This window comes from Phasianus colchicus, chromosome 1, assembly GCF_987193195.1.
Source record: "Phasianus colchicus chromosome 1, bPhaCol1.hap1.1, whole genome shotgun sequence".
Classification (NCBI taxonomy): domain Eukaryota; kingdom Metazoa; phylum Chordata; class Aves; order Galliformes; family Phasianidae; genus Phasianus; species Phasianus colchicus.
In genome coordinates, this window is record NC_143436.1 from 93,561,776 (window position 1) to 93,587,793 (window position 26,018).

The 26,018-nt window shown below is 43.6% G+C and overlaps 3 protein-coding genes across 13 annotated transcripts in view; 1 reads left to right on the top strand and 2 right to left on the bottom strand.

The window, feature by feature from the left end:
• The window catches only part of DCAF6 (DDB1 and CUL4 associated factor 6), an 81,274-nt gene extending 73,963 nt beyond the window's left edge, over positions 1–7,311 (bottom strand). For 5 of the 7 annotated variants that reach the window (XM_090152539.1, XM_031612697.2, XM_090152534.1 and 2 more), the window contains exon 1: positions 7,049–7,290. In XM_090152539.1, the coding sequence (XP_090008665.1) occupies positions 7,049–7,142 (94 nt within the window). In that variant the 5' untranslated portion in view covers positions 7,143–7,290. Of the gene's footprint in view, positions 1–7,048 lie in introns of all 7 variants that reach the window. The other 2 variants (XM_090152527.1, XM_090152525.1) reach the window with 1 other exon arrangement.
• Positions 7,312–7,783: 472 nt separating this feature from the next.
• Positions 7,784–14,963, top strand: MPC2 (mitochondrial pyruvate carrier 2). Its single transcript, XM_031612699.2, has 5 exons — positions 7,784–8,013; positions 11,171–11,211; positions 12,846–12,930; positions 13,949–14,060; positions 14,707–14,963. The coding sequence occupies exons 1-5, from the start codon at positions 7,908–7,910 to the stop codon at positions 14,762–14,764; spliced, it is 402 nt and encodes a 133-aa protein (XP_031468559.1). The 5' UTR covers positions 7,784–7,907; the 3' UTR covers positions 14,765–14,963.
• Positions 14,964–16,234: 1,271 nt separating this feature from the next.
• MPZL1 (myelin protein zero like 1) overlaps positions 16,235–26,018 on the bottom strand; it is a 36,885-nt gene continuing 27,101 nt past the window's right edge. For 2 of the 5 annotated variants that reach the window (XM_031612693.2, XM_090152585.1), the window contains one exon: positions 16,235–21,132. In XM_031612693.2, coding sequence (XP_031468553.1) covers positions 21,108–21,132 — 25 coding nt within the window. In that variant the 3' untranslated portion in view covers positions 16,235–21,107. The other 3 variants (XM_031612691.2, XM_031612690.2, XM_090152589.1) reach the window with 3 other exon arrangements.

The following is a 26,018-nucleotide window of genomic DNA, read 5'->3' on the forward strand; positions in this document are numbered from 1 at the left end:
AGAAGATCAAGGAATCACAAGCAAAGTCATAACAACTCATCATATTGCAGTGCAACATTTTAACAGTGATTACACATATATGCTCAAAGGTCTGCCCTCATGCAATTAACAGAAACAACCAACTGGAGGAAGACTACAGAGAAGGAAAAAAAGGAAAAAAAAAAAAAGAATGGATAACTAAAGAGATCTGCCACATCACTGCACCATCCTGAAACATGTGAGGACTGCTCTGAAAGTATTGCCTCCTATGTTATAATGTTGGCCATGACATCAGAGGTGGATGTTGCTGGTATGGCAGTAGTGGCTGAACCCTCCCACCATTATTCTGTTACGTGTGGTTGACGTGTGACAGATGGCAGCAGAGGGGCAGTCTGACAGAATGGCATCTGACATGGAAGGGTGTACAGATTGGAGAAGTGTCACCAAATTCCTCCGCGCAGAAAAGATCCACTGACATTCACTGACACTTACTGAATGCTCATGGAGACCAATCAGTGAATGTGAGCACACTGAGGCAGTGGGTAGTGTGTTTTACCAAATGAAAGACAAACCACGTTCTGGACAGCTGTGCACAGCTGTTACACCACAGAAGGAAGAGTGTCTTGATCAGCTCGTCTGTGCAAATTGGCTAATGGTGGTGACTACTGAAAAATGGCACTGCGTACCTGAGCACATGCTCTATCAAAAACTATAATTGTGCTCTTTTTTTCTGCTGTAGTTTCCATGGTAATAAGCAGCAGGCATTACTTTCAGAGCAACCTATGTACAAATGCGGTACACAATTTGTTTTTGCAGAAAGAGACAGCTTTCATGTATCCCAGACTCATTAATTACAAGATCAAGGTGCAACAGAACGATGAAGCTGTCTGAAATAGTCTGTATCAAAAAACTGGCAGTCGTTTACAAAGCAAAAATGTTTCTTTTGTACTGAGCGTCTTTAGAAGCATACTGCATAAATTTCAAGAAAGTACTGCAATCAAAAAATGGAAAGGTACATAAAGCACGTGCAGGTCTATAGACTCCAGCTATCTGTACGGAAAGATTAAGACTCCAAAGTACACAAAAGCAAAAAATTTGCACCCCAAGACTGAATGTAATTCAAACAGTCTAATCAAATATGCAAAGCTTTGGGACTCCAGCACACTATTACATAATTCATGTATTACACAATATATATATATTATTGTATGTTCACGGTTGCCAAGAACATGCATGATTAACATTCAGTGCACAGACATTACAGAAAAGGGTAATCCCTTACAAAATAAAATGAAGAAAGTTCACTGACATAGGTTAGCTCGTGTCAGGCAGGGGTGACAAAACTGAAGATAACTTAAAAGGGCTCTCTCATTTCCAAAGGACTGAAAAATCAGTTTTTCACAAATTAATACACATAAACAGAAGCTGCATTCCTATCAATCCTGCTCTCCTATTTCAGAACGGAGCGACCAAAGCACCAAGTAATCCTATATTCTGTGTATCAATTTTCTGTTTAATGGAAAACAAACTGAAGTGACTGCCAACACTGCAATTCCTGCTTTAAGGAGCCAGATGGGACAAAAATAAGGAGACAGAAACAGTAACACAAAGCAATTAAACCACAGGAATATACAAGGAAAAGGTAACTGAAGTCAAGCCAATGGTACCATTAACTAAGAGCAAAGATCACCGAGACAGCAGCAAAACAAGCCAGCACACACACAGCTGTATGACACTGTTTTATAGTCTACATTCAGGCTTTCAAGTGCAACTGGCTTCTGTGTCTCCACTTGCATAGTTCAGTTAAGCTACAGGTGGAATAATGTAGAATAACTTCACCAGTGCAGAAAGCAATAATGTGAAACCCCCTTTATTTAGGTTACACTGGTTTATAGCTATTTCTGTAGTGAGCTCCTCTTACGTACTAAATTATAGCTAACCAGCTTTTCTTCATTTATTACCTTGTCCAGATGATTCCGCTACACCACATTTTCATTTTGCTTTATAGATAGCGTGCTACTTTCTACAAATCACTCATTAAAACCTTTTAAATGGCGGCCTTGAATATCTCAGTTGATTTATTTGGAACTTGAAAAAAATACATCTTTGTGTATTAGGATCACTCCCAACATTTTTAAAGAGTGACTTGATACACACACACACCGTGCCTTTCTGCTGTCTGCTAACAGCTTTGATGAGATCGTATCAGGGAATTTGCTTCAGACATATTCCCTTCGTTAAAATCCTCCAAAGCCAATTTGTTATCAACACGTCTCAGTAACACGCTGTTTTTTTCAACTGCCTATCTGTATTTTCTAGAGGCTCACTAAGTACAGTGTTTTTACTGACAAAAAACAAAGAACAAAACATGGCAGCATGTTTAAGGCAATACCCAATCACTCTCCAACGTTTTAATAATTTAAAAAGTAGCATTCTTTTCCTGCAGTGTTCTGGTATGTCTTCCTCTGTACAACCACTGAAAATCCAATGGCCATACCAAATTTCCTGCCAGACGTCTAATAGATGGAGTGTATTAAAAGTATTTGGATTTGTTTCAAAGATGTATTATCCTCTCATTCATTCATTATACTGTAAATTTCAGTTCTGACTGCAACAGTTTCTATTACTCAGAAAACATCACTAACAAAGCAGATCTGGGGAGCTCAGTTGTGTCCGTCAGTCAATCTCATTTCACAAAGCATTTGGTGTGCACCAACACACACCAACTACAGAGCTGGTTTTCTGGGCGCAGAACAAAGCGCAGCAGAAGATGTAGAACACCAGAAAGTTAAGCCATATATATTAAAATAGCAATCAAACAGGTGAAGTTACAGAGTTCCTTTTTTCAAGCAGCAGTTAACACACCAGACTTATAAAACGAAGAATGGCATAAAACACTTCTCCCAATTATGGTTTTTTAGCTGTGACAGATGCAGTGTCTTCAATTTATGCTGGAGAAGAAAATTAATGCAAGAGGTTTAGGATGTGAAATGTAACAGTGCATCTGAAAATACCGAAACATCAAAAGTGCTATGCACAGAATTAAAGAAGGGCCCATTAAATGCCTGATACTATCTCCAAGTCTGCAGCAACACCAGCTACAAAGCTCTTACCTTGAAAGCTGTCCGACTCTAAAGCAACACCCAATCCTACCCACCTTCAGTAAGCCACTGCTGGCTGTATAAACCAATAACGTCACCAAGTGTAACACAGCCAATACTGAAACTGCTGGCCTTACCCACCTTGTTCTTCAGCCTTACCTATGAACAGATGTGCTTCCAATCTGTCAGTAGTTTTGGTTTTACCATGGCTCACCCTGGTTAAGAGGGGGAGCTAATGATGTCTCATTGGGAAGTGGGAGAACATGCTGAACTATCTGCATAATGATATATTTCCAGTTTTCCCTGTAGCAAAGGCTGATGAAGCTTTACAAAATTTGTCCACAATTAACCTCACTACAAGTTTGAGATCTACAAATTAACTGTAAGCAAACCTTTCCTAATCGTTACAAAACAGTATCAGAAAACAACAGTATTATAAACTGCACTCCTAGACAAATATATGCCGTAGCATACAACAGCTTTCTTTGAAAAAGTGGAGGGAAGCTCCGCAGACAGCACCACAGCATTCTCTCTAACAAATGTTGAAAGCTCCAAAAATTCCTATTACAAGAGAAGATGGTAGAAAACCAGATGCCAACAAGAGTATCAAAGGCCAAGGAGAACATACTTATTCTGAAATTCACTCTGACTGTCTCAAGCACAACTCCTGACAATCATTATGAGCAAAACCATTCAACCGATTCATCTCTGCAAATTATTTTAGACTAATAAAGTTTCTGCAGATAGCCCACTCTGCCAGTTAATAAAAAATGTGTCTTAAAAACAGTCTTCAGTCCTCCTCACGGCCACTTGGAGCCATCCTCAGCAGCACAGCCCTCACAGAAAGCAAATAAACCTGTCACGTTAAATACTTCAGAGGAATTATGGATCCACTTCCTTCTTACAAGAATCCCAGGCTGTTACTGCTCTAGACAGATAATTACATGCTACAGTTAACCTACGCGCAGGCTCTCATGTTGACAACACCCAACACTTCAACTGATATCAGAACTGACTCGGGACTTTGGAAGAAAGTAGCATGTCTCTGAACTTGTCCTCCTCAATTCATTTGCCAGTTTCAAAGCAGAACTTAAGTAGGATACTACAGCTTTCTAACACTGTTTTTCAATGTACAAGCCCTGTGATGCTTCAAACAGCTGAAAGGAGCACGAATCTCAGTTTCCACCACAACCCAGCAGCAGGATTCTACCTACCAGCAGGATTCTACCTATCAGACTAAGACGACAGCCAAAGTGCACCAGAGCACAGAGTGCTTCTGCCAGCCTCCTAGAGCAGCTGTGCTTTCTCTGGAGACTTCAGATGCAAGCTCTGTTTGAAATGGAGACTAATTAGCCTACAAATTCTGAAGAAAATGTAGCTACCGCAGATAGACATGAGACCCACATTTTCCCTCTAGCACACAGAGAGAATTCTTAATGGATGATGATGTCCAGAGGGCACATACCAGGCACGTACACATTGGCACACCTCCACTAGACTTTCCTTTGCAACTCTGTCCTAAACTGACCACGTTTCAGGGCAGTTATCAGAAGATCTTGCAAAATCAAGCAGAGTTTTGCAAGGATATAAATTCCCAGAGCGAGCCATCTGCATGGGGAGGCACAATATGATGTGCAGATCCCTCTTGGAGCAGCTGTTTTTGAAAGCTGAAAGGGGCTATAAATAGAGTGCCACTTGATTGCCAGTTCACATGAAACCAAAACGCAGAGTAAATAAGAAACAGCAGTTCCTTCTTAGACGTGTCCCTCCAATATACAGGCACTTAAGTACTGCCTGTATTTTACTTGGTAGCATAATGATACTATCCAAGTCAATGGTTCTCCGTACAGTTATCATTGGTAAACACAACGTGTCGTCCAATGCATTATTAACTGCATTGTCAGGTTTCTGCTGTGAGACCTCCCTTCTGCTTTGCTGGCTGAAAAGGATGGCCAGCAGCAAAAAGACAAACAATCTATTTTATTCTGTATAACTTTTTTTTGACAAATTTACCAAAAAAGTGAGGAAAAAATAATAAAAAGCACAGATGACGCATTTGTTTCATAACACTCCTGCTAAGCCAAACCAAGACACCTGCCCTGCCTTTGTTCCGGCCCTCAGGCTGCTGACAAAGCCTGACAGGTACAAGTTTCACTCCCAGTTCAGATGAGCTCCAGAAGGACCAACAATCAGCACCACCCACCTGACTTCAACAGAGCCTCCATCCAAATAGCAACAGTCCCATGCAGGGCTGCTGATATGTGAAAAGACGACCCGTAACACATGTTGGAACAGCACATGAAAAGCACAACAGGCCTCCCATGGGTTAAACCCAGACACAAGCAATCCCATTGGTGGGTGTACTAGGGCAGTAAATGCCATTTTGAGTACAAGTGTGATAGTTCTACAAGACAAACACACTACACGCCAAGCCCAGAATGTGATTCCAACTCCTACCTGCAGCTTAAGACACAAACTTGAAGGAGAGAATAATACTTGCCACCACCAGTAACTATCTTAGCATGAATCCAGCTGAATGTCTCGTCTGTCCCAAGGAAAATGTCCTCAAATGCTACAGTGCTATGGAACACGTTCAGGTTCAATGAACAACCCTAACAATGAGATCCTACTCCAGTCACCAGAGTGATGCTTTTAACTGGTTATGTATACTGCACAGGAGCAGTGCTCCACATAGATCATCATAAAATTAGGACTGATTTCTACTGATGAAATTTCACACGTCAACTATCAGAACCAGTGTAATGTCAGAACAAAAAATCTCACAGTGCCCCTTCAAAACCTACACTCCACAGCCCCAATTTTAACACGAGGCTTTTCTGCTCTAACAGGAGCAAGCAAAAGGAACATTCCTCATGTGTCCAGGCAGAGGGACGTTCGCATTTCCACCAGAATTAGGGGAGATCTGATGGTAACTGCAGCCCCTCACAGGGAGCGGATGGGCAGGGCTGAGCTCTGCTCTGTGTGACAGTGACGGGGCCTGAAGAAACAGCATGGAGCTGTGCCAGGGGACGGGCAGCCGGGGGTTAGGGACAGGTTTTGTACCAGAGGGCGGTGGGCATGGAACGGGCTGCCCAGGGCTGTGGACACGGCCCTGAGAGCCGGAGTTCAGGGAGTGCATGGAGATCGCTGTCAGACTTAGGGTTTGGATTTTAGGTGGTCACGTGTGGGGCCAGGAGTTGGACTCGGTGATCCCTGTGGGTCCCGTCCAACCCGGGCTGTTCTGTGATTCTAAGCCATGACAAGCCCCAGCTAAGGCTGCCACACGCCGCCATCCAGATAGAACCTACCAAGCCAAAGTCAGCAGAATCAACAGTTTTCAACCTCACAGCTTTTCACACAGCGTTTCTGCGCACGCAGAGGGTGGAAGCCTCAGGAGGGGCTCTGCTTTCTCCTTTACCCTTCCCACCCTGCCGAGCGCTTGGGGTTCCCGAACATCACTCGCACAAGCCGCTCCGCCGGGAACCGAGGGAGTTCCACAGGCAGCCAGGAAGTCACCGCCAGCGCTGCGAGCGCCCCACGGTTCGCTTCGGGAGCGGGCATCGCTCCACCCCCGGGGCACAAAGCCGAGGATTCGCCGCCAGCGAGCCCACCGAAGGCGAGAGCTCCGCGACGACGCGCGTAACAGCCAGCCCCGCGCCCGGCGCTGCGGGCAGGGGGGTTCGAGGCACGCACGCACCCTCCGCCATTACCAAAGAACACCACCGGCTCCGTTTCCTCACGCGGGCGGCGAACGCGGCCGCCCCGCCGGCCGACAACGGCCATGAGGGGCGCCTGGGGCCGCCCCGAGCAACAGTTCTGCCCCCCGCCCCCCTCGCGGGGCCCCGGCAGCGGCGGGAGGGGCGGCACGCGCGGGCGGGGAAACTTGGCGGCCGGGTCCGGTCGCCGCGGGGAGGGGGGAGAAGGGGGAGATCCGCCGCTTGCCGGCCCGCTCGGCGCCGCGCCCTTACCCAGGTAGTGCCGCCGCAGCAGGCCGGGCTCCTCCAGCCCCAGGCTCCGCTTCCTCACGTCCCACAGCAGGTGGGGGCAGCGGCCCCGGGACATGGCCCCGCGCGGGGCCGGGCGCTCCGCTGCCTCCGGCCGCGCCGCGCGATCACCATGGAAACCGGCGCCCGCCTCGCGCCGCGGCACCGACGGGCAGCGACCGAGAGAGCGGCTGAACCAGCGAGCGAGCAACAGCGGCAGTGGCGGGGCCGGCGGAGGCTCCGCGCCCCGCCCCCAGGGCGCCCCGCCCCCGCGAAGCCCCGCCTCCGGGAGCGGGGGGAGGGGGCGCGGTGCGAGGGGCGGCGCTCCGGCACGCCCCGCCTCTCGCGCGAGCTGGGAGCACCGCCTCCTCGCTGCGGCGGGGGCGCCGTGGAGGTGACGGGTGACGCAGATGAGGTGAGCGGCGAAGCCGCGAGGAGGCCATCTTAGGTCTGGGCGCGCGGCCGCGGGCCTGAGTTTCCCGCGCCGTCCATCTTGATCGGGAGCGTGAAGCCTGCCCGACGGCCATCTTTGAGCTGGGCACAGGGACGCCTCTTGTGCCCTTCCCAAAGAAGGCCGGCAGCGCTCTGCCCAAAGCGCCGGCTCCGCTCGCCTCGCGAGGCGGTCCCAGCCAATCGCGGCTGGCGGACCTCTCCGCCCTGCCCCGCCCCCTAGCCGATCCACCAATGAGTGCGCGGGATTTCTACACTCCTCCCTCCGGCGCGAGGGCGGCGAGGGCGGGGCGTGGCGGAAGGACGGCGGGTCGCGGGGGGACGGGGCCGCCGGCGGTGTGACCGAGCGGCACGCTGACACGCCGGTCGTCGGGGGTCTTCTCGTTGTGCAGACATGGCGGCCGCCGTCACGGGGCTGCGCGCCTCCTACCACCGCCTGCTCGACCGCATCGAGCTGATGCTGCCGCCGCGGTTCCGGCCTTTCTACAACCACCCGGCCGGTAAAGGCGGGGGACGGGAGAGGGGGGGCTGAACGCGGGGGGAAGCTGCTTGGGGCGGGTTCCGCTCAGCGAGAGCTCCGTGCCGCCCGGCGGGCGCTCAGCTGGCTCGGAACTTCGCTTGGGGGAAGCGTGTCACCGGGGAGAGACCTCCGGCAGCGCTGTTTGCCATGCAAACAGGCCGCGCGCGGCAGCCGCGGAACGCGCGATAAAGCCGCGGCGTCCCATAGGCCGGTGCTTGGTTCCCGTGTGCCGCATCCTTGACTCTTCACCTAGCTGGGATGTGTGCGGTGAGAACGGACTTTGGTGTGCTCGGGTGGTTGCTCCATCCCATAGCGGTGCCCTCCTGGAATTCGTACTGTGACCACAGAGAGAAAGCTGCCGCCGTTCGTATCTGCGTACCAGATTCGTTAGGGCGACATAAACATGTTCATACAGCACGAGTGTATGTATACATCACAGCCGTAACCCATAAATGGCCAGCACCCCACTGGTGAGAAAAGCCACAAAACAAGCAGGTATCAAACCCAAGCCTCTGCTGCTCAGTTTCAGCCCTGAACGCCTGAGCAGACGGGGCTCAGAAACCTGAGCAATAGATGTCACTGTGACTGCAAACAAGTAGGTTACAAATGAAAGGCTGACGTCGTATCTCCTGGAGATAACCGAGTTGCTGATCTAATTTGGGAATGACATCAAGTGTCGCTATCGTGAAATTATACATCGCTTGCAGCAAGGGAAGAACGAACAATGCTCGCTTCTTTCCTGGCACAAAGAAAGCTTCCAGGAAAATGCCAGCTCTGAAGAGCTGTTTGTTTGGCTGGCACCGCACAGCTCAGCTGCTAGAGGACAGCAAAGGGCTTGGGACATGGCATGTCAACTGCTGTCGTGCAGGGAGCATGGCTCTTAGCCACGCAGGCCTGGACTGGGCTTGTACTCCACTTCTTTTGCCCTCCTGGGTTCCTTTGGTCTGACTAAACAGCTCCCTGGGACAAACACTTCTTACACTTAATATAAAGTAAACTTCTGTTTGCACAAACAGTGTTCAAATTAGCATGTCCTGGTTCTGAGGTGCTGCTGTCTAATTTGTCCTTGAAAAATGGGTGTCAGGATCCAAGAAGGGCCTGCCCTGTCTGGGGAGTCCTCCTTGCTGGAATATCTCTTGGGGAAGGTGTTCTGCTTGCAGGATTTAACTGCCCTCTCTTAGGATCAGCTTGGCTCAGCTGTCCTCAGCTGTTACTTACTTTCTTAATCAGTAGTTTTAAATTACCAAATTATTACCAAATTTGCATCATGGAGGAAAAAAAAAATAATGTTACACTGATAAATGTTCTGTTCTTAAGGTGAAAAGTAACCTGCTAGAAGTTACTAGCTGCTGCCTGAAACTTGATCACTGTCACAAGAGCATGGTTCTTACAGCTTTATGCAAAGCTGCCAAGCTAGTTTTTGTTGCATTCTGTGTTGCAGTCATGCCTTTTATAGGGCATAGCTGGCTTTGAGGTGACTGAACAACTGATGTTTGTAACAGTAAGTCTTATCCCTTGTGTTGTAAGTTGCTTCACATGTGCTTGCTGCAGAAACCTGGCAGCTAGTTTTTCCAAGTCATGGTTTTAAACACAAGGGTGCTTAAACCAGGCTGTATAAATAGTTACTGTAAGGCTGCATTGTTAGTTAAATATTAGCTCACATAAAAAGCAAACAATCCATGTCCTAGTGTTTATTGTTTATATTTTAAAACTTTGACTCATAATATGTAACGTATTATAGTGGAAAGTTGGTTTCATCTCCCACATTATCTGCCTAGCAATGCCTCAAACTTCATGTTTTGACAAAATCGGGCCCAGTGCTCTGACTGTACCCCAGGGTGGTGGTGGACATTTTGGATCCTGGTCTTTAATTAAAGACTTGGAGCAGTATTCCTAGATGAATGATGTCTGGCACAGCTGACAGTCTGCATACTGCTGGTGTAGCGTTACAATACTTTGTTTTAACCAACCAACTGCTATTTCTGCACCACTGTAGGATATGTGTAGTTATGAGAGAGATGTTTTTCCAGATCCCGCTCCATTGATTTATCTCCTTTCTGTATCCTCGTAATCCTTGTTTGACTATTGGCAAAATATTGAGATGGGAGGTCAAAGACCTGCCTACTCAGAGATGTGCATTAGAGGTCCATGAGAACATGCTGCTACTTGTTTTCAATTTGTACTCTAACCATCTAATGCTGCTGTGTAAGATATCTTTTGTAGCATGAAGAAATGGGTTGTGATTTGGAAAGGGAGCAGGGTCTGACTTATTGCAGTGCTAATAACAAAATATTTCATGGTTACAGTTTACAAGATTCATAGAATCATAAAATGGCCTGGGTTAAAAAGGACCACAATGATCATCTCGTTTCAACCCCCCTGCTGTGTGCAGGGTCGCCAACCACCAGACCAGGCTGCCCAGAGCCACCTCCAGCCTGGCCTTGAATGCCTCCAGGGATGGGGCATCCACAGCCTCCTTGGGCAACCTGTTCCAGTGCGTCACCACCCTCTGTGTGAAAAACTTCCTCCTATTATCTAGCCTAAACCTCCCCTGTCTCAGTTTAAAACCATTCCCCCTTGTCCTATCACTATCCACCCTCGTAAACAGCCATTCCCCCTCCTGTTTATAAGCTCCTTTCAAGTATTGGAAGGAAATTAGTTTTCAGTTTTAGATTCAGTTTACAAAGATTTCAAACTCTCATTCTGTTCGTTCAGTGATAGTCTAAGTTTTAATCTTCATATAGAAACTGTTTTCATTTTTTCTGGCCTGATCTCAATATTTTCATTATAAATGTGTCTTGAAGTACCCTTGTTTGCTTGAAAGTAGGAATACCAATCTTTCTTCCTCATCTGTTGCAAAAATGGGTGGGCTGATTATGCAACTAAAGGTTGAGTTGCACAGAGTTAAAGAAATATGAGCATTAGGTGATAAAGCACAATATATGCACAGTTACACAATATCACTGTGCAATTCACTCTACTAAAAAAAAAAGAACTTACAATCTACACACAAAAACAAACAAAAAATACTACAAACAACAACAAAAAAAATCATCAATACCTCAAAACTTACTATAAGCATTAAAACAACTACATCTCACTGAGTAATTTAACTTTTCTCCCCATTCTTCCCTCAGGTCCCAAAACAGTCTTCTTCTGGGCACCTATTATGAAATGGGTAAGTACAAGATGCCAACTCATGTCTGTTCATTAGAGGGCAATCTGCAGCAACTCATTGGGCAAAGAATAGTTCCCAGCAGGTAAATGAGGTTTGATGCCAAAGCTCTGATTTCTAATAGATGGGGAGGAAAAATATTAGAGTGAAAAAATGTGTAGTACAACTCTCCAGGGATACAGGGGGGTAAAAAAAAAAAAAAGCAGTGCTTTCTGGAAAAGCTGTATGCTTCACTTAGAAGGTTTCATAAAAGCTTTCATTTATTGAACACTCACTGTTGCTTAAGGTTGGCATGAACTGTCATAATTCAAAACTCTGAAGGCATGTATTTTGGACGTCAGAAGCTGTGTGTTCCTTGTACGGTTCTGCTTCTCAGAATATTCCACCGTTTGGCCTGTGTCTGTGCACATGAAGTGCATGCCTCATCCTTGTCGTAATATGTACAAATTAAGTAAATAATAAAATAGCTTGATATACTTGTTTGATAGCAAGCAACGAATACAATCTCCTCTTCCTATGGCCAGGTGGGTCATAAATCTGTTGTTGTGAACAGCAGATCTTACAGGCCACAGGGAATACATGATGCTGTACACTGTAGGTTGTTTTCTCTGTCAGTCTAGGTGGGTGCTGCACTGTCTATGGTTCACCTCTGCCATTTTCTGAGGGTCTCCCAGGCAATGTGCTCCTGAGCCTCAGCATACAGCAACTCTTCTGAGCAGGTTGCTGTCTGCTACTCTGTCATAAGAGCTAATACACAGATAGTTGTTTGTTTGTTTGTTTTGTGAAGATGCAGGAAGGCCTACCTGTGCTCCCAGTTAAGTTCTTCACTGAGAAATTAAAATGGCTTTTCTACTGCACAGCAAGAGCATGTTGACTTGCAGGTACCCAAATGGACTGCAAACCTGTACCTCTGTGACACCACTGCAGCAAAACCGGTCCCATAAATGAGGCAGCATGCAAAAGTCTCTACCCCTAAAAACTGATCTCTTGAGTGGAGCCCAAAGTAGCCCTTAGTGGCAGTCATCGAGTTAAAAGCATTAAGGCTTTTTTTTTTTTTCACTTCTTTTGGTTAACTTCCGTAGTAGAACAACAAATTGTGTTTCCAGTAGAGGGCAATAACACAACAAAAAAATCTAGCAGCATATTTGCTAGTAACATTCTCAAGGAAGTCAGTCAAGCTATTTGTCACTGCAGTGGGGAATTTTTTGCTTTTACTGAAATTATATTTACAACAAAAAAAAGCACTTTTACCTCCTTGGATGAAGATGAGAGAAGACTACATATGTACATCTTTACTAACTGAGCTTTAGGAAGAAGGGTCTTCCTATTTAGACAAGATTCTACTTGCGGCATAAAAACCAATTTATTTTTAAGAGCAGCTCTGCTTGAATTAACCTTGTAACTAACAAAAAGTTGCCTGGGATTTCATTGCAAGCTAATCACAACCCCCATAACTGAGTTATTTCATCCACAAAGGACTGCAAGTGTACAGGGTCTCCAAGAGTAATTACTCAGCTCACAGATCCCATCTCCTGCATAATGCACACAGAATAAGCTCTGAGCTATACAGCGTCTTCCCCTTCTGAACAACTTGATAGTTTTTGGTACTGGATTGCCTTAATGAATTCTTTTTACAGGGTTTGGTATGCGCTGGAATGGCTGATATGACCAGACCAGCAGAAAAGCTCAGCACAGCACAGTCTGCAGTGTTAATGGCTACAGGTAAAGCCAGTGATACTTTGTGCTTGTATGCTCTCTACAACTGTATTCACTCCTTTTTGTATTCTGTCAGCACTAAGTCACTTATATAGAAAAGGCTCAGTATGCTAGCTCTCACTGTCACTGTTACGTGGTAATTCTAGGACACGCTTATATTTGGTATTCAATTTATGAGAGTTCTGTGATTATGTAATAGGTTTATACAAGCGTCTTAATTTGGAATTGTCCGGAGCAAATTGTTTTGTGTTAGGATATAAATTTGGTTCCTTCAGATACAAATGATACCCTTAATTCCAGGAAATAAAACTCTTCTGCTTCCTTCACGTCAAGAAATTTTGAAATCAGTCCAGAATATGGTGGCTTTTTTAGAATGGATTTGAAGGGATTAAACAATGCTAGATGGAAAGAATTTCCATGTGCTACAAGAGCTTGGAAGCAGTGGTATACAGACCACTGCACTGCTGTCTGCCATGGTTTTCACACTGACAAATCCTGTATTCCATACTCAAGCGTCACCCTTGACAAAATCTGGTAGAAGAACTTGTGGCAGCTAAAGCTGAGAACCAAAACTACAGCTACCACCTTCTTCCTTCTATGGACTTAATTCTGATATCTGGCTTAGTGCTATGTGCTTTGTGTGATATGTTTTGTGATCTCCAAATGGGTGCAGCAAACTGGATACATTGCAGCAAAATACTACTGCCCTGCAACTGTGCCAGGGTATTAAGGTTGAGACTGCTGTAGAGTACAGAGAATCTTTATTTGATACTAGGACTATGATTAATGTTATTTTCTGGTTATGTTATTGTGGGAAAATGAAGCACATACCTGTATCTCTCTTACTGGCATTTGCTATGCTTCTAAGAAACAGATGATTGTAAGAAAAACAGTTGTCCAACATGAAGTTGTTAAGACTGGTGTACTTAAAGTAGCCCATGATTCCATCCCCAAACTGAGGGGATGTCTGAGTATTTTAATGACAAAGATGTAATGTCTCCTAACTTTTATTTTCATTCAACAGGCCTTATTTGGTCGAGGTACTCTCTAGTTATTATTCCTAAAAACTGGAGCCTGTTTGCGGTGAACTTCTTTGTTGGCTGTGCTGGTGGTTCCCAACTCTTCCGAATATGGAGGTATGTATTAAGAAGGGCCATCTGCACACTGTAATTAAGCACTCACACCACATAGTCCTAATCATGAAATTATAAATTCCACCAGCTTTCAGTGTCAGTACAACAGGCAACAGGAAATCAACAATTAATTAAACATTACATTTTGCTACATTTTTAGTTTTCCAAATGAATAGCAGGGAGGTCTCTACATATTTTCCTTACAGCTAGAGCACTTTTTAAGGAATGATCTGTGTAAGCTGTAGTTTCTGAATGTAAGGCATTCTTTAAAAGCTGTAGGTCTGTCTGACAAAAAACCTACACCGTAGGCTTTCATAAGCTTCGTGCTTCTGTCAGCTTTCATTGTTGAATCCAATCAGTTCCAGTTGGATCAAAGGGTCCTTAAGCACAGCAATGTGATTTTTGTTTTTGTTTTTTATTTGGTTATTTCTTGAGGGGATCATTTGGCATTTTCTCCCTTATTAAGTACTGGACAGAAATAATGCAAACTTAGCAACTAATTGGGAGCTTTTTACATTAACTAAACTACCTTATCCTGAGTTTCTACTCTCAAGTTCTTTGTAATTTTAAACCTCCTTTACAGAATAGGTTGTTACAAAGACACTGTAACTGGAGCTCTAACCTTAGTCTCTGCTTTTCTTTCCAATAGGTACAATCAGGAGCTGAAAGCAAAACAACAAGAGCAACTACTGCAAAAAGATGCCTAACTCCATAGGTCAAGTCCAGCAACGCACAAACCCTTCCCCACGGGACCTAGCTTCACTAATTTTAATATTTTTGTTCTCTCAGAAACTGAAAAAGAAATCTGAAAGTCTAGAGAACATGCATTTTCTAAGTGCAAATAACAAAGTATCTCCATACATTTAAATAAAATGTGACCTTTTAAATTTAAGTAAAATTGTATGTCTTATGTCAGAGAACTTACATTGTCCCTTTAAAAGAAGCTGATTGTGGATTGTGCCTTGAATTACTTGTTGGGCCTTACCTTACCTGACTGCTGAACAGAGCCTGGTGTGACATGGTATTGAGACTGTTAGCCAGAATCCCAGACAGGAAAATACTTCCATGTCACAGTGACACCTGTGTGGGGTTTTCACCCTACTTTAAAATAGTTCCTTTTTTTTTTTTTTCCTTCCAGTTTCTGCCATCCTCCATAACTCAGGCTGAAGATGCGCACATTCAGGTATCTGGTTCTTGGGAATGTCAAAAATAAACAGCCAAAACATCTGTTACTCACTTCTCACACCCTCCTTAAGTATGTACAGATTTTCTGTGAAGCTGTGCACTCAGGGAACTGACGTACGATATGTCAGTTCTCCAAAGCTTTGGAGGAGGTGGTCTGCTGCCGTCTGTGGCATGTTATGAATGAAACCTTTGAAAGCCAACCTCTCTCCCTACTTAATTTCCTGCAAAAGAAAAAAGTAACACTGTGAAACAGCTTCAGAGCAAAAGCTGTACGTTACATTGCAGAAGTCCATCTGTATCAGGCAATTGTGCTCAGAGCATGGCATCCATCAGCTTCCCCTGGCATGCTGTCAGAGACTCTTTCCTCCAAAGCTATGAGCCTGTAGCCAGGGGAAAAAAAGAGAACTAAGTCAGAGCAGCTCCTTCTGTATTCAGCTCTCAGTAATATGAATGCCTTGCATGATGAAGTTGACAATGGCTTCTTATTCTCTCCTCTGCCGTACTTTGCCCAATCCAAGTTGAGGTACCACTCCCACACAGCAAGGGTGGAGACAGGAGGAAACTGTCTATATTTAACAACAGCTGCAGCACCTTGCTGTGGCACTGAAATCCTTGCGTTTCTCACCCCGTGTAAACTATCTAGCAAAAAGTATTAATGCAGGACAGCATTTTCTCTCCTTACAAGACACGTGCCTGATAAAGCATCAGATACCCTTCTCCAGAGTCTGTCCTGCCTCTGAAAGCTGTCTGTCTCCCAGTTGGATTCTGCTGGAGATGTGTGCTGTAACCTCAAGCATTTTCTCTTGCATACCTTAGTTCTTCTAACTCAATTCACGTAGGCTATCACCTCGAACAGTGAACTCTCCAGCTGTGTGTGTTTGCTGAGCTGACAGAATGTCGGATGACTGAAAAATATTGCCAGAAAGAGAGATGGTATATTTCAGTCCCCCTCCCTTCCCATTTCACGACGAGACTCATCCAACAAACCAGAATTGGGGGGTGGAGGAAATAAGTGTATTAAAATATTCACAAGATTACAACAGAAAACGTGAAAGTCCATTCAAGAAAAAATATCCAGGATAACTTTCCAGATGAGTCTGTAAAAGGAAAAGCACTAACCGTTGATACACAGGATCTTCACATAGTCAGGCCATGCAATGCATATCTAGCTCCCTCACACAGATTATACACCTGTCTTACAGGTGTTTGTTCTCCCACATACCTCCAAGATGGAGGTTTATGAAAAGTATCCAGTCTATATTCCCAATTATATTTACCACATAAAAAGAGCTGCCATTGTAGGGAGACAGAAAAGACTGCACAGCAGACTGATTTCAAGAGGCATTGAACGTGCATTTTAGAGTGCAAAAACACCTTTAAATGGAAGGATTTAGTAGCCTTAGGGCAGTGAAGAGCAGGGAAAGAGAAGCCTCAGAAAAGTACAAGTCCTGAGCATCATTATATGACTTTGTAGTTTGTTACCTAAATATTAGCACCACAGGCCAATGGCCACTGCCCAGAAGTCTTACCCACCTTTTCAGCTTTGATAGTTTAAAAAAAATAATAATTCCATCACCTCTGTAGAGTCAGAACAATTTGCATTTGAAGTCCTAGGTAGATAATACTATTAATGTAAAAATCCAAGACAAAATTTTAAAACAGACTGAAAGTATTTTGGTCATAATTCAAATGGCCTGCATTTTACCTCAATGAATCCACTCTATAGCAACGCAGCTTACAAGCTGCATATATACATTTACTGCAGTTACCAGACAGATGGTTACCTGAGCAGTTCTCACAGGTTTAAAAAAGCTGAAAACTTATTTCCAGCTCATTTTCTCACAAACTGAAACAGCGCCAAAACTTAAAAAAAAAAAAAAAAAAAAAAAATCCAAAAACAAAAACCATGCAGGTCTCCAGTTATTATCACGTAGTTAAGTATAGGGACATATTTGCCAACCGATAGTGACTCTTTAATGAACACATGCAATGCGTTCATTAAAATTTAATTTAATCTAATTTAGTGCCATCTAATGAACACACTGATGATCTCCCTCACAGAACAACTGCTGAAGACAAAAAAGGCAATGGAGATTTGATGTACTGAGTATAGCTACTGGTTTACTTACGTCAATATAGTTACGCCTAATACCCTTCAAAATCTATTTCTGCTGATCAGTAAGAAAGAAGAAAATATCCACTGTTAGTAGAGACAAAACTCTTCAATTTGCAGCTCTGTTCAGAAGAGATGACAAAGATGAATGATGCCATTCATATTCTTGTCTCTAGAGGGTGCAAGCTGGCACTCCCAAACTGCATTCCTACAATGCATACAAGGTCACTTTTACATGTAAAAGCCTATTTTTCCCTCTCACAGTAGAGAATTCATTGTAAATCTTTTACATCACGCAGACCTTCCCCAGCTCTATCACCCATAAGTGTTTGCTCACCTAACAGTCATTTGCTACTGCCTCAAGATTCTTGTCAGTTCTTCAGCTGGGCTGCAGCAAGCAGCAAGTCTGCAAAACAGACAGGCCTAAAAAGAGCTAGCAGCGGTACTGATACTGGTTAAGGACAATACACTTCATTTTCCTAAAAGTACATGCTGTTCTTTTCCACCTGCAAAACAGCATCAAAGAATTAAGAAAATAGCAGTAGAAGACACCTGACTGAATTTCTGGTCACCATAACATCACAATCTGATGACTTTGTCTGACTTCAATCTCTGCTTGCTAGCCATCAAGGAAATTAGAAGTCATCTGTCACTTGAGATGATGTCACTAAGTAAACCAACTAAACATCAGTCCCTTTCATCAGCACAGACTATCGTATCCAAACAAATAAGCTAACACACTGAGTGCCCAAAAGTTCACAATAGTTCTGTCCCATGCTGCCTCAAGTTCATAGTATCACAGAATGGCTTGAGTTAGAAGGCAGCATAAAAACCACCTAGTTCCAACTGTCTGCCATGGGCAGAGCTGCCAACCACCAGCTCAGGCTGCCCAGGGCCCATCCAACCCAGCCTTGAGCACCTCCAGGGATGGGGCATCCACAGCTTCTCTGGGCAGCTGTGCCACTGCCTCACTGCCCTCTGAGTGAAGAATTTCCTCCTAGCATCTAACCTAAATTTCCCCTCATTCTGGAAAGTCTCTAAAACTCACAGTACTCAAAAGGAGCTTACAGTACTCAGAAGGAGCATATAACCAGGAGATAGACTGACTTTTTACACAGGTTGATGATCTGATGGTGATAGGACAAGGAGGAATGGTTTTAAACTAAAATAGGGGAGATACAGATTAAATATTAAGAGAAAAATCTTTACTCCGAGGGTGGTAAAGCACTGGAATAGGCAGCCCAGAGAAACTGTCTATCACACTTGAGACTGATTTCTACTATTCCTATGGGGAAGAGAGTTTGTTTCTTTCCTATAAAAAAAGTTCAACGTTAAAAAACAAAACAAAACTTCAGTATGCCTTCACACACAAGGCTGTCTGAATCCAGGCAGCCTTGCAATGAGACTTCTCCACATAGGCTATAAGAACATACCTGTACCTAAAGAAAACCGATGAAATTACACATTTCTTATAGTTAGCACCAGAAGTAGCAGGATTGTACTCAGATTCTTCAGTAGATCCCAGCAGAAAAACAATCAAACAACAACAAAAAGCACCGCAAAAACAAACAGTGACTTCAGAGCAAAAGACAGACAGCCCTATTTTCTTGTAGCACCAAGTGTTTGATAGTTAAATTCATCACATTTCTCCCTTTTACTCTAAAGTGTCTAGGGAGAAAGGTGGTAATGCACAGCGATGAGCATAGGCAGATTAAAACAAAGGTTTTCCGTCAACTAAGCTTCTGTTTCTTGCTAAGTGTAAAGCAAATATTTGGAAGAAACAGCCCAGTTAGGGAAAGCAGCAGAAGGATTCACTGCGACTTTAGCTGCACTTCTACCAGAAGCAAGAGTTGTTAGGCAACCAGTCAAGCATGATCCTAATGAAAGAATATAAAGTTTGCAAACCCAACTTTGTTGAGAAAAAAGAATGAAGAAGAAGCCAGACTCTTCTCAGTAGTACTCATGGACAAAACAAGAGGCAATGGTCAGAAGTTAAAAATCAGGAAATTCTACCCGAACACATGGAAACACTTTTTTTTACTCTAAGAATCCAAACAGTGGAATAAGTTGCCCAAAGAGACAGTAGAGTTTCTATCTGTGGAGATACTAAAAATGCAACTGGACACAGCCCTGGCCAACCTACTCTAGCTAAACCCAACCTGGGTTTAAATAGATAATTTCTGGAGATCCTTTCCAACCTCAATCATTCTGTAAATGATTCTGTGAAATAAACCAAATTAGGAAATAGGTAAGAATCTAAGAGGTTATGGTAGATCAAACTGAAAATTAACTGCTGTTAGAGAAAAGTTAACACCACATAAGAATGTACAGAACAGAAATCTCACTTACTATATGCTACTGTGAAAAGACCTCAGCTGGAGTGCCACTTCTAGTTCAGAACACCAGATTTCTGGGTGCAGATGGGACAGCTAAAGAAAGATCCTCTTCAGCAGAAAAGAACAATCAGGGATCCCTAACAATTTGTGAGGAGTATAACCTACAAACATGAAGCTGGGAAATTATATTAATCAAGTAGTAGACTTGTAGAGAAGAAGGAAATAAACTGTCCTCCACATCTGTCTGTGCAAATAAAGATTATAAAAGAAAGAAAAAAAAAAGGGAAAAGACAACAACAACAACAAAAAACCCACACTGAATTAAAAAACAGAAGGAGAAAAAAAAAGAAAAAGTGAAGCTCTAGATTTCTTCCAGAGGCCATTCAGCCTTCATTAAAGGCTTTGAGAACAGAGAAAGCATCTCCTCAGAAATGGCAGAGGTATAGTGGAGCCATGAGGGAGAGGCGAGGGAATACCAGAACTTCCAGATCCCTTGGAGCCCTTTTTTGTCCTTATATGAAGTGTCATTTTTGAGAAAGAAACACTTCATTACCTCAGACTCTTTCAGTGAACTTTTCAGCCATCCAGAGCTACAACTTCTTATCTCTTTAACTCACTAGCTCTTCAATTTTCACAGGTAAACTACAATTTCACAGAATTCATTAGATCAGTACTATCCCTGTACCTTAAAGGACTAAGCTTGAATATACAGGCTTAATATAGAAGTAAACAATTCGGTGAACTGTGTTAGACAAGTCAGGTAGATCTGAACATTTTCTTTACTTGCAGAGGTAAGACATCTATTTCTGATAGCTAGGAGTCACAATTCTGCTTACAAGACCAAATGAGAATGTCTACCTCATAGGAGAAGGCAGCTTTTGTACTGACAACCTGACCAAGAAAATATGAATACCCTGTGAAAGTTACCTTTTTTGTATTCACCTCAACAACAATGAAAGAAATTAGGTCCTATAAACAAAAAAAAATCTCCAGGTCAATCTAGAATCCTCAGGCATCTTCCAGTTTCTCCATTGATACAATAAAAATATTCTTAAATTATGATGTGAGTTTGCACTTTCTCTCTCATCATACAAGATACAAAAAGAATATTGGCAATTTATAAGCAGAATTCTTAGCGCATTTCAACATGCAACATTGGTCTCACTTCTCTACGATTAAATAGACTATTTACACACAATACATATATATCTTTCCCTCTGTATGCACATGCATTGGTCCTAGCCTAGGCATCAAAGGCCACATGTGAGTTCTCTGGGTCAAATTTTGTTTAAGCAATTCCAGTCTGAATGTTTTGCTATAGACAGGTTAGGATCACATCTCAGTTCTTCCGAATATCAGCATAGACCACAGACTCTGACTTGTTAATCTTGTTGCTGTGCTGTCCTCCGGAGTGATCTAGCTGCGCGTAAATGACTGGGCCCTGCAAAGAGAACAAAGAACACAATCAGTATTGTTCAGAATGGGTCATATTGTCCCTCCCTTCAGCAGGGGCTACAGCAAGAACCACACAGCTTTTATGACTATTAGCGACACTGTGAAGCAAGTGGAATGAGCCCTCACCTATAAATGAGTCTCTAGTCTGCCACCTTTATCATACCAGGAGTGTGCAAAAAATTTCCTCCCTTTAATACCATTAAGGCTGCTTGCTCTCTCAAAGAAAAGCTAAATCTAGAATCATTTGTTGTGAAAAGCAGCAATTTTTAGATGTTGTAGAGAGAAGAAACATACTTGGCTTAGTCAGATGCATGCCAGATTCAATATTTTAGAGGAGAAACTATGCTACAGATTTACCAGTAGATAACCGAGTAGTAAATGTACTGCCATGTCCTGTAAATCTCAGCACAGCTGTACCACTCAGATAACTAAGGAGAGAACAAACCTGCAGCCACCTCAGGACACCACAGTCACTGGCCAAGCAAATGATGGGATCAAGGTTTACACAGCAGTGAGTCAGAAAATACTAAAATTGTTCAGTAATGCAAAATTCTTACCTCACTTTCAAACCAACCTAGCTCAGAGTTTTAAAAAAAGAATTGAATCCTTGGTCAGTTGGGCTACCAAGGTTCCCCTTTGCTACAAACCAACCCAAGGCATGATGCAGACCCACAAACAAGAGAACTACTTAAGACCATCACTCCAGAAGGGCATAAAATAATAGAAAGCATCCAAACGAGGACTCTGAAGATGGGGCAGGGTCTGGTGTATTAGGAGCTGCTGAAGTCCCCTGGTTGGTTCAGCGCAGAGCAGAGGAGCTGAGGGGCGGCCTGATGGCGGCTGCAGCTCCTCAGAGGGAGCAGAGGGGCAGCGCTGAGCTCTGCTCTGTGTGACAGCGACAGGGCCTGAGGGAACGGCATGGGGCTGCGTCAGGGGAGGGCAGCTGGGGGTTGGGACAGGTGCTGCACCAGAGGGCGGTGGGCATGGCCACGACTGCCGGAGTTCAAGAAGCATCTGAATAACATTCTTGGACATAGGGTTTGAATTTTGGGTGGTGCTGTGTGGAGCCTGGAGCTGGAGTTGATGATTCTTGTAGGTCCACTCCAGGTTGGGATAATCAGTGATCCTACAGCTTCACACATCCCGTATGCTCGGTACCTTCTTGTGTCAATCTGCTCAGTATGACCCAGCACTGACAGTTATTGCCAGGCTTTCCCTACAAAAGACTGCAGCACAGCCACACACCTTTGTTCTATTTGCTGGAGTGGAGGACACTGAAGTACTGTCTTTCAGCAGAGCATGCAAATACACCAGCCCTTTCCTAAAGCACATCATCCAAAACACAGCCGCAGGAAAGCAAGCTGTAGCTATTCCAGATGAGCCAAGAATAGGACTGTGACCTGGAATGCTGACAAGGTAAAGATGGGAGCTCTATGAAAGCTCTGACCTGCAGCTCCCATTCTGCATGCCACAATTGAAATAAACACAGAGCAGAAGGCTGTGGCCGCCTACCAGGTGCTCTAAGTGGAGAGATCACATGAAAACATTACCCGCACAGGAGAGAAGGTGACTGTTTTGTTGGGCAGAGGGAAGAGGGCAAAAATTACAAGGATGGATCTTTCTGTTTGATTCAGGGTCTTCTAGCTATTTTTGCCTCAAAATGATTTCATTCATTTAACTCCATTTCTGTTTCCCTTAGTTTCAAGAGAGAAGAAGCTTTCACAGATACTTCTCCCAGTCGCCACTCTCCAATTCATTTATCTTCCAAAGGAATTAGAGGCCAAAGATAAGAAGATACCTTCTATTCAGAAAACAAAATCCTTGAAGGACCATAGGTAAACTTCTGCACAGCTGTTTTCCTTCCAACACAACGGCAAAGCATGCACCTGCTAAATGCCTTGTTTTCCTTCAGAAGCAATATAAAGCCAAAATGTCTGCCTTCTAGGAAAAGCACTTCCCAAGTTACAAAGAAAAATATTACAGGAAGGGGAGGAAAAAAGGAAGAATATTTTTATGTAAACATAAAATGCTGAATATAAATAAAAGATTAAATAAATGATATAAAAAAGATATTTATGTCTTAGGAAAGATGAATTTTAGAGTTTGGTTAAAAAAACTCTTGGGTTTTTTTTCAGCACTATTGGCTCTCACGTTGTTCTGGTCTCTGAAACTATATTTGGCTTATGTTATTAAATCCAATTAAGGCTTAGTGTCTATAAAAATGTTAAGGAAAAGTGAGCCTAAGATTTATTTGTAAGCAATTAGGAATTCTCACCTGCCTGAAGTCATAGTTAAAGGAAATGGTAAATTACACTCCATGGCACCTTGTATGAGTTCAAAAAAATCTACAACTGCATAAAGTACTCAATATGACATCTCAAGTTTGCTCAAAAAAATCCTGATGGGTCAATTTTCTACCACAGGAGTTAACTTTGGATCAGTTATCTTATCACCACTATTATTTTATGCCAGGTTAAATATAATTATCTTGCTGCAACCAGAATATCAGATGAAGATGATGGGGCTGACTGGTGTGGTCACCTGATCCAAATCAAGCTATTGTCTAGATATATTCATCATCACCCAAAGAAATGAAATACTAACTAAAACAGAAAAGAAGGAGCAAGGATTTATTACAATGCTCCACTTATTTGATTTGTTGCCAGCTGATTTTCTAGTCTAATTCAATGTGCTCCACATGTGTCTCCCATGTATACTCAGTACCACCTCACTGCAGCTGAAAAGTAACCAGTTTCACTAGCATACTTCAGAAACTATTGCAACATGCTTCTGGAGCTCCATCAGGGTGAAGCTAACATGGTACTTTAACCTTTCATTCCACCAGAAAATGCTTCCCTAACATAAAGAGAGAGAAGAAAAAAAAAAAAAGATCAATTACAAAAAAAGGCCAGCCCTTGCTAGGAAAATGCAAGGGCTGATGATCACTAGAAAACTTTTAAAGGACACTAAGCATGCAGGAAAATCTATGGGAACCACCTTGGAGTTAGCATATTTTCAGACAACATACATCTGCTTTTCAGTTTGCTTGCTGCAACCCAACTAGCTCAACAAGGACATTCATCCAAACAATGCATTTAGTTCCTGTCTCACCAGAAATGCTTTTCTACCTCATCCAAATAACAGTCATGTTAGAGTATGAGTCACTGCAGAAGATGGCAAGGCAAAGAAACACTATACACAAATCTGACAGGACAGAACATACCTACTGAGAAGGAAGAAACGGTGAAAACAAGTAGAATTGAGTCAATCAAATGAACATTAACAAAACAAGACAAGTTTTATCTAGATTTTAAAGGCAGGCTCTTATTAACCACTCCAGTCCATTCCAGTCAAAATCTGAACCATTTTTAAAGCTTTCTATTTGATTATATTGCCTTCGGTTCAGAGATTAACTGTTCTCTAAAGTCACTATGTCTGCATAATAAAACTCTGTGTTCTGGAAGTACGGCACCTGTCAAGAATAAAATGCACTTCACAAACAGACTGTAAGGCCAACAGAGTGGAGATCTTCACCTTATCCAGCTCACTTAGCGCTGTATTTTTTCCCCTGTAGTATTAACACACATCTCTGTTACTTTGTCAAGAAATTAGGTGTCAACATTGATTTTAAGACTTCTCCAAGTTTACACACTACTCTGTAGACACTTGCTGCAAGATGACATTAAGAAAAAGTCCCTTTTTGACTTAAAATCACACAGGATCCGTATCTCATGGGAAAATTGCTGAACATACACAAGAGGTAAGAAACAGCTTGCAAATAAGAAAATCCTGTACAGAGATAATCATATATTGCATTGAATCCCTGTTTGATGCATGCCCTCTCCCTTTTGACTGCTTTCTCATGGGATGTTTACTCTGAGTAAGAGCCACCACCTTTCCTTCAAAATCAGTGGGAACACAGAAAAATCAGTGTTCACCAGCACCAACAAGAACAAGACAAAGTTTCCTAATTTCAAGCCCACAAAAGCCAAGTGGTTCAGCAGAAAAGAAATCTCAGCAGCAAGAGCCAACTTCAGACTGATCACCTTTGGTGAGCGTTTGGTTCATTGTCATGTAAAGGAAGTAGATGCCACTTAGAGCACTTCAGAGCAATGAGAGACTAAGTAAAATTCCTTCCTAGCACAATGGTAGAGCAGATTAGGCAGTTCTGATGGGTATTACATATCTAGTAGACAATGTTACCTCTACACTAAACAGCTACCTGCTACCAACTCCACATGCCCAGAGAGGTTGTGGATGCCCCGTCCCTGGAAGTGTTCAAGGCCAGACTGGATGGGGCCCTGGGCTGCCTGGTCTAGCATTAAATGAGGAGGCTGGTGGCCCTGCCTGTGGCAGGGGGGTTGGAGATTCATGATCCTTGAGGTCCCTTCCAAGCCTGGCCATTCTGTGATTCTGTGATACCAGCTGTGTATGCTAACACAGAAGATAAAAACCATGTTTTTCATACATTAGTACACAAAGGGCAAAAAAACTACCTCAACTAATATCAGAATGTTACCCTTTCAAATGCACATCTTCAAGAGAAGAGTTCACTGGTCCCAGCTTACTGCCCATCTCTCACCCAGCTCAGATACCCCCTGCCCTCCTCACCTTAACGGACAGCGCCTAACTCACACGTCCCACCCTGCCTCCAGCTTTTCCATACCATCTCCCCCACACTCCAGGAGGATCCTGCTTCAGAAAGCAGCAGGAAGCAGTTTACCTGGTGTGATCTGGCGGGTACGCTGTTTACCAGACCCTCTGTGTCGGAGGGCGACTTCTGCGGAGCCTGCTTAACTGGTGACATCAAGCTCTCAGATGTACCGCAGCTGACGAGGTGGCAGAGCAGAGTTTGCACGACAATGTTCAAGA

What these genes read in the sequence shown, in the direction of transcription:
- MPC2 (XM_031612699.2), top strand. Translation starts at nt 7,908, where the DNA reads ATGGCGGCCGCCGTCACGGGGCTGCGCGCCTCCTACCACCGCCTGCTC. An exon ending in TGCAGTGTTAATGGCTACAG is followed by an intron (nt 12,931 to 13,948) that starts GTAAAGCCAGTG and finishes TTCATTCAACAG; the next exon opens with GCCTTATTTGGTCGAGGTAC. An exon ending in CAACTCTTCCGAATATGGAG is followed by an intron (nt 14,061 to 14,706) that starts GTATGTATTAAG and finishes TCTTTCCAATAG; the next exon opens with GTACAATCAGGAGCTGAAAG.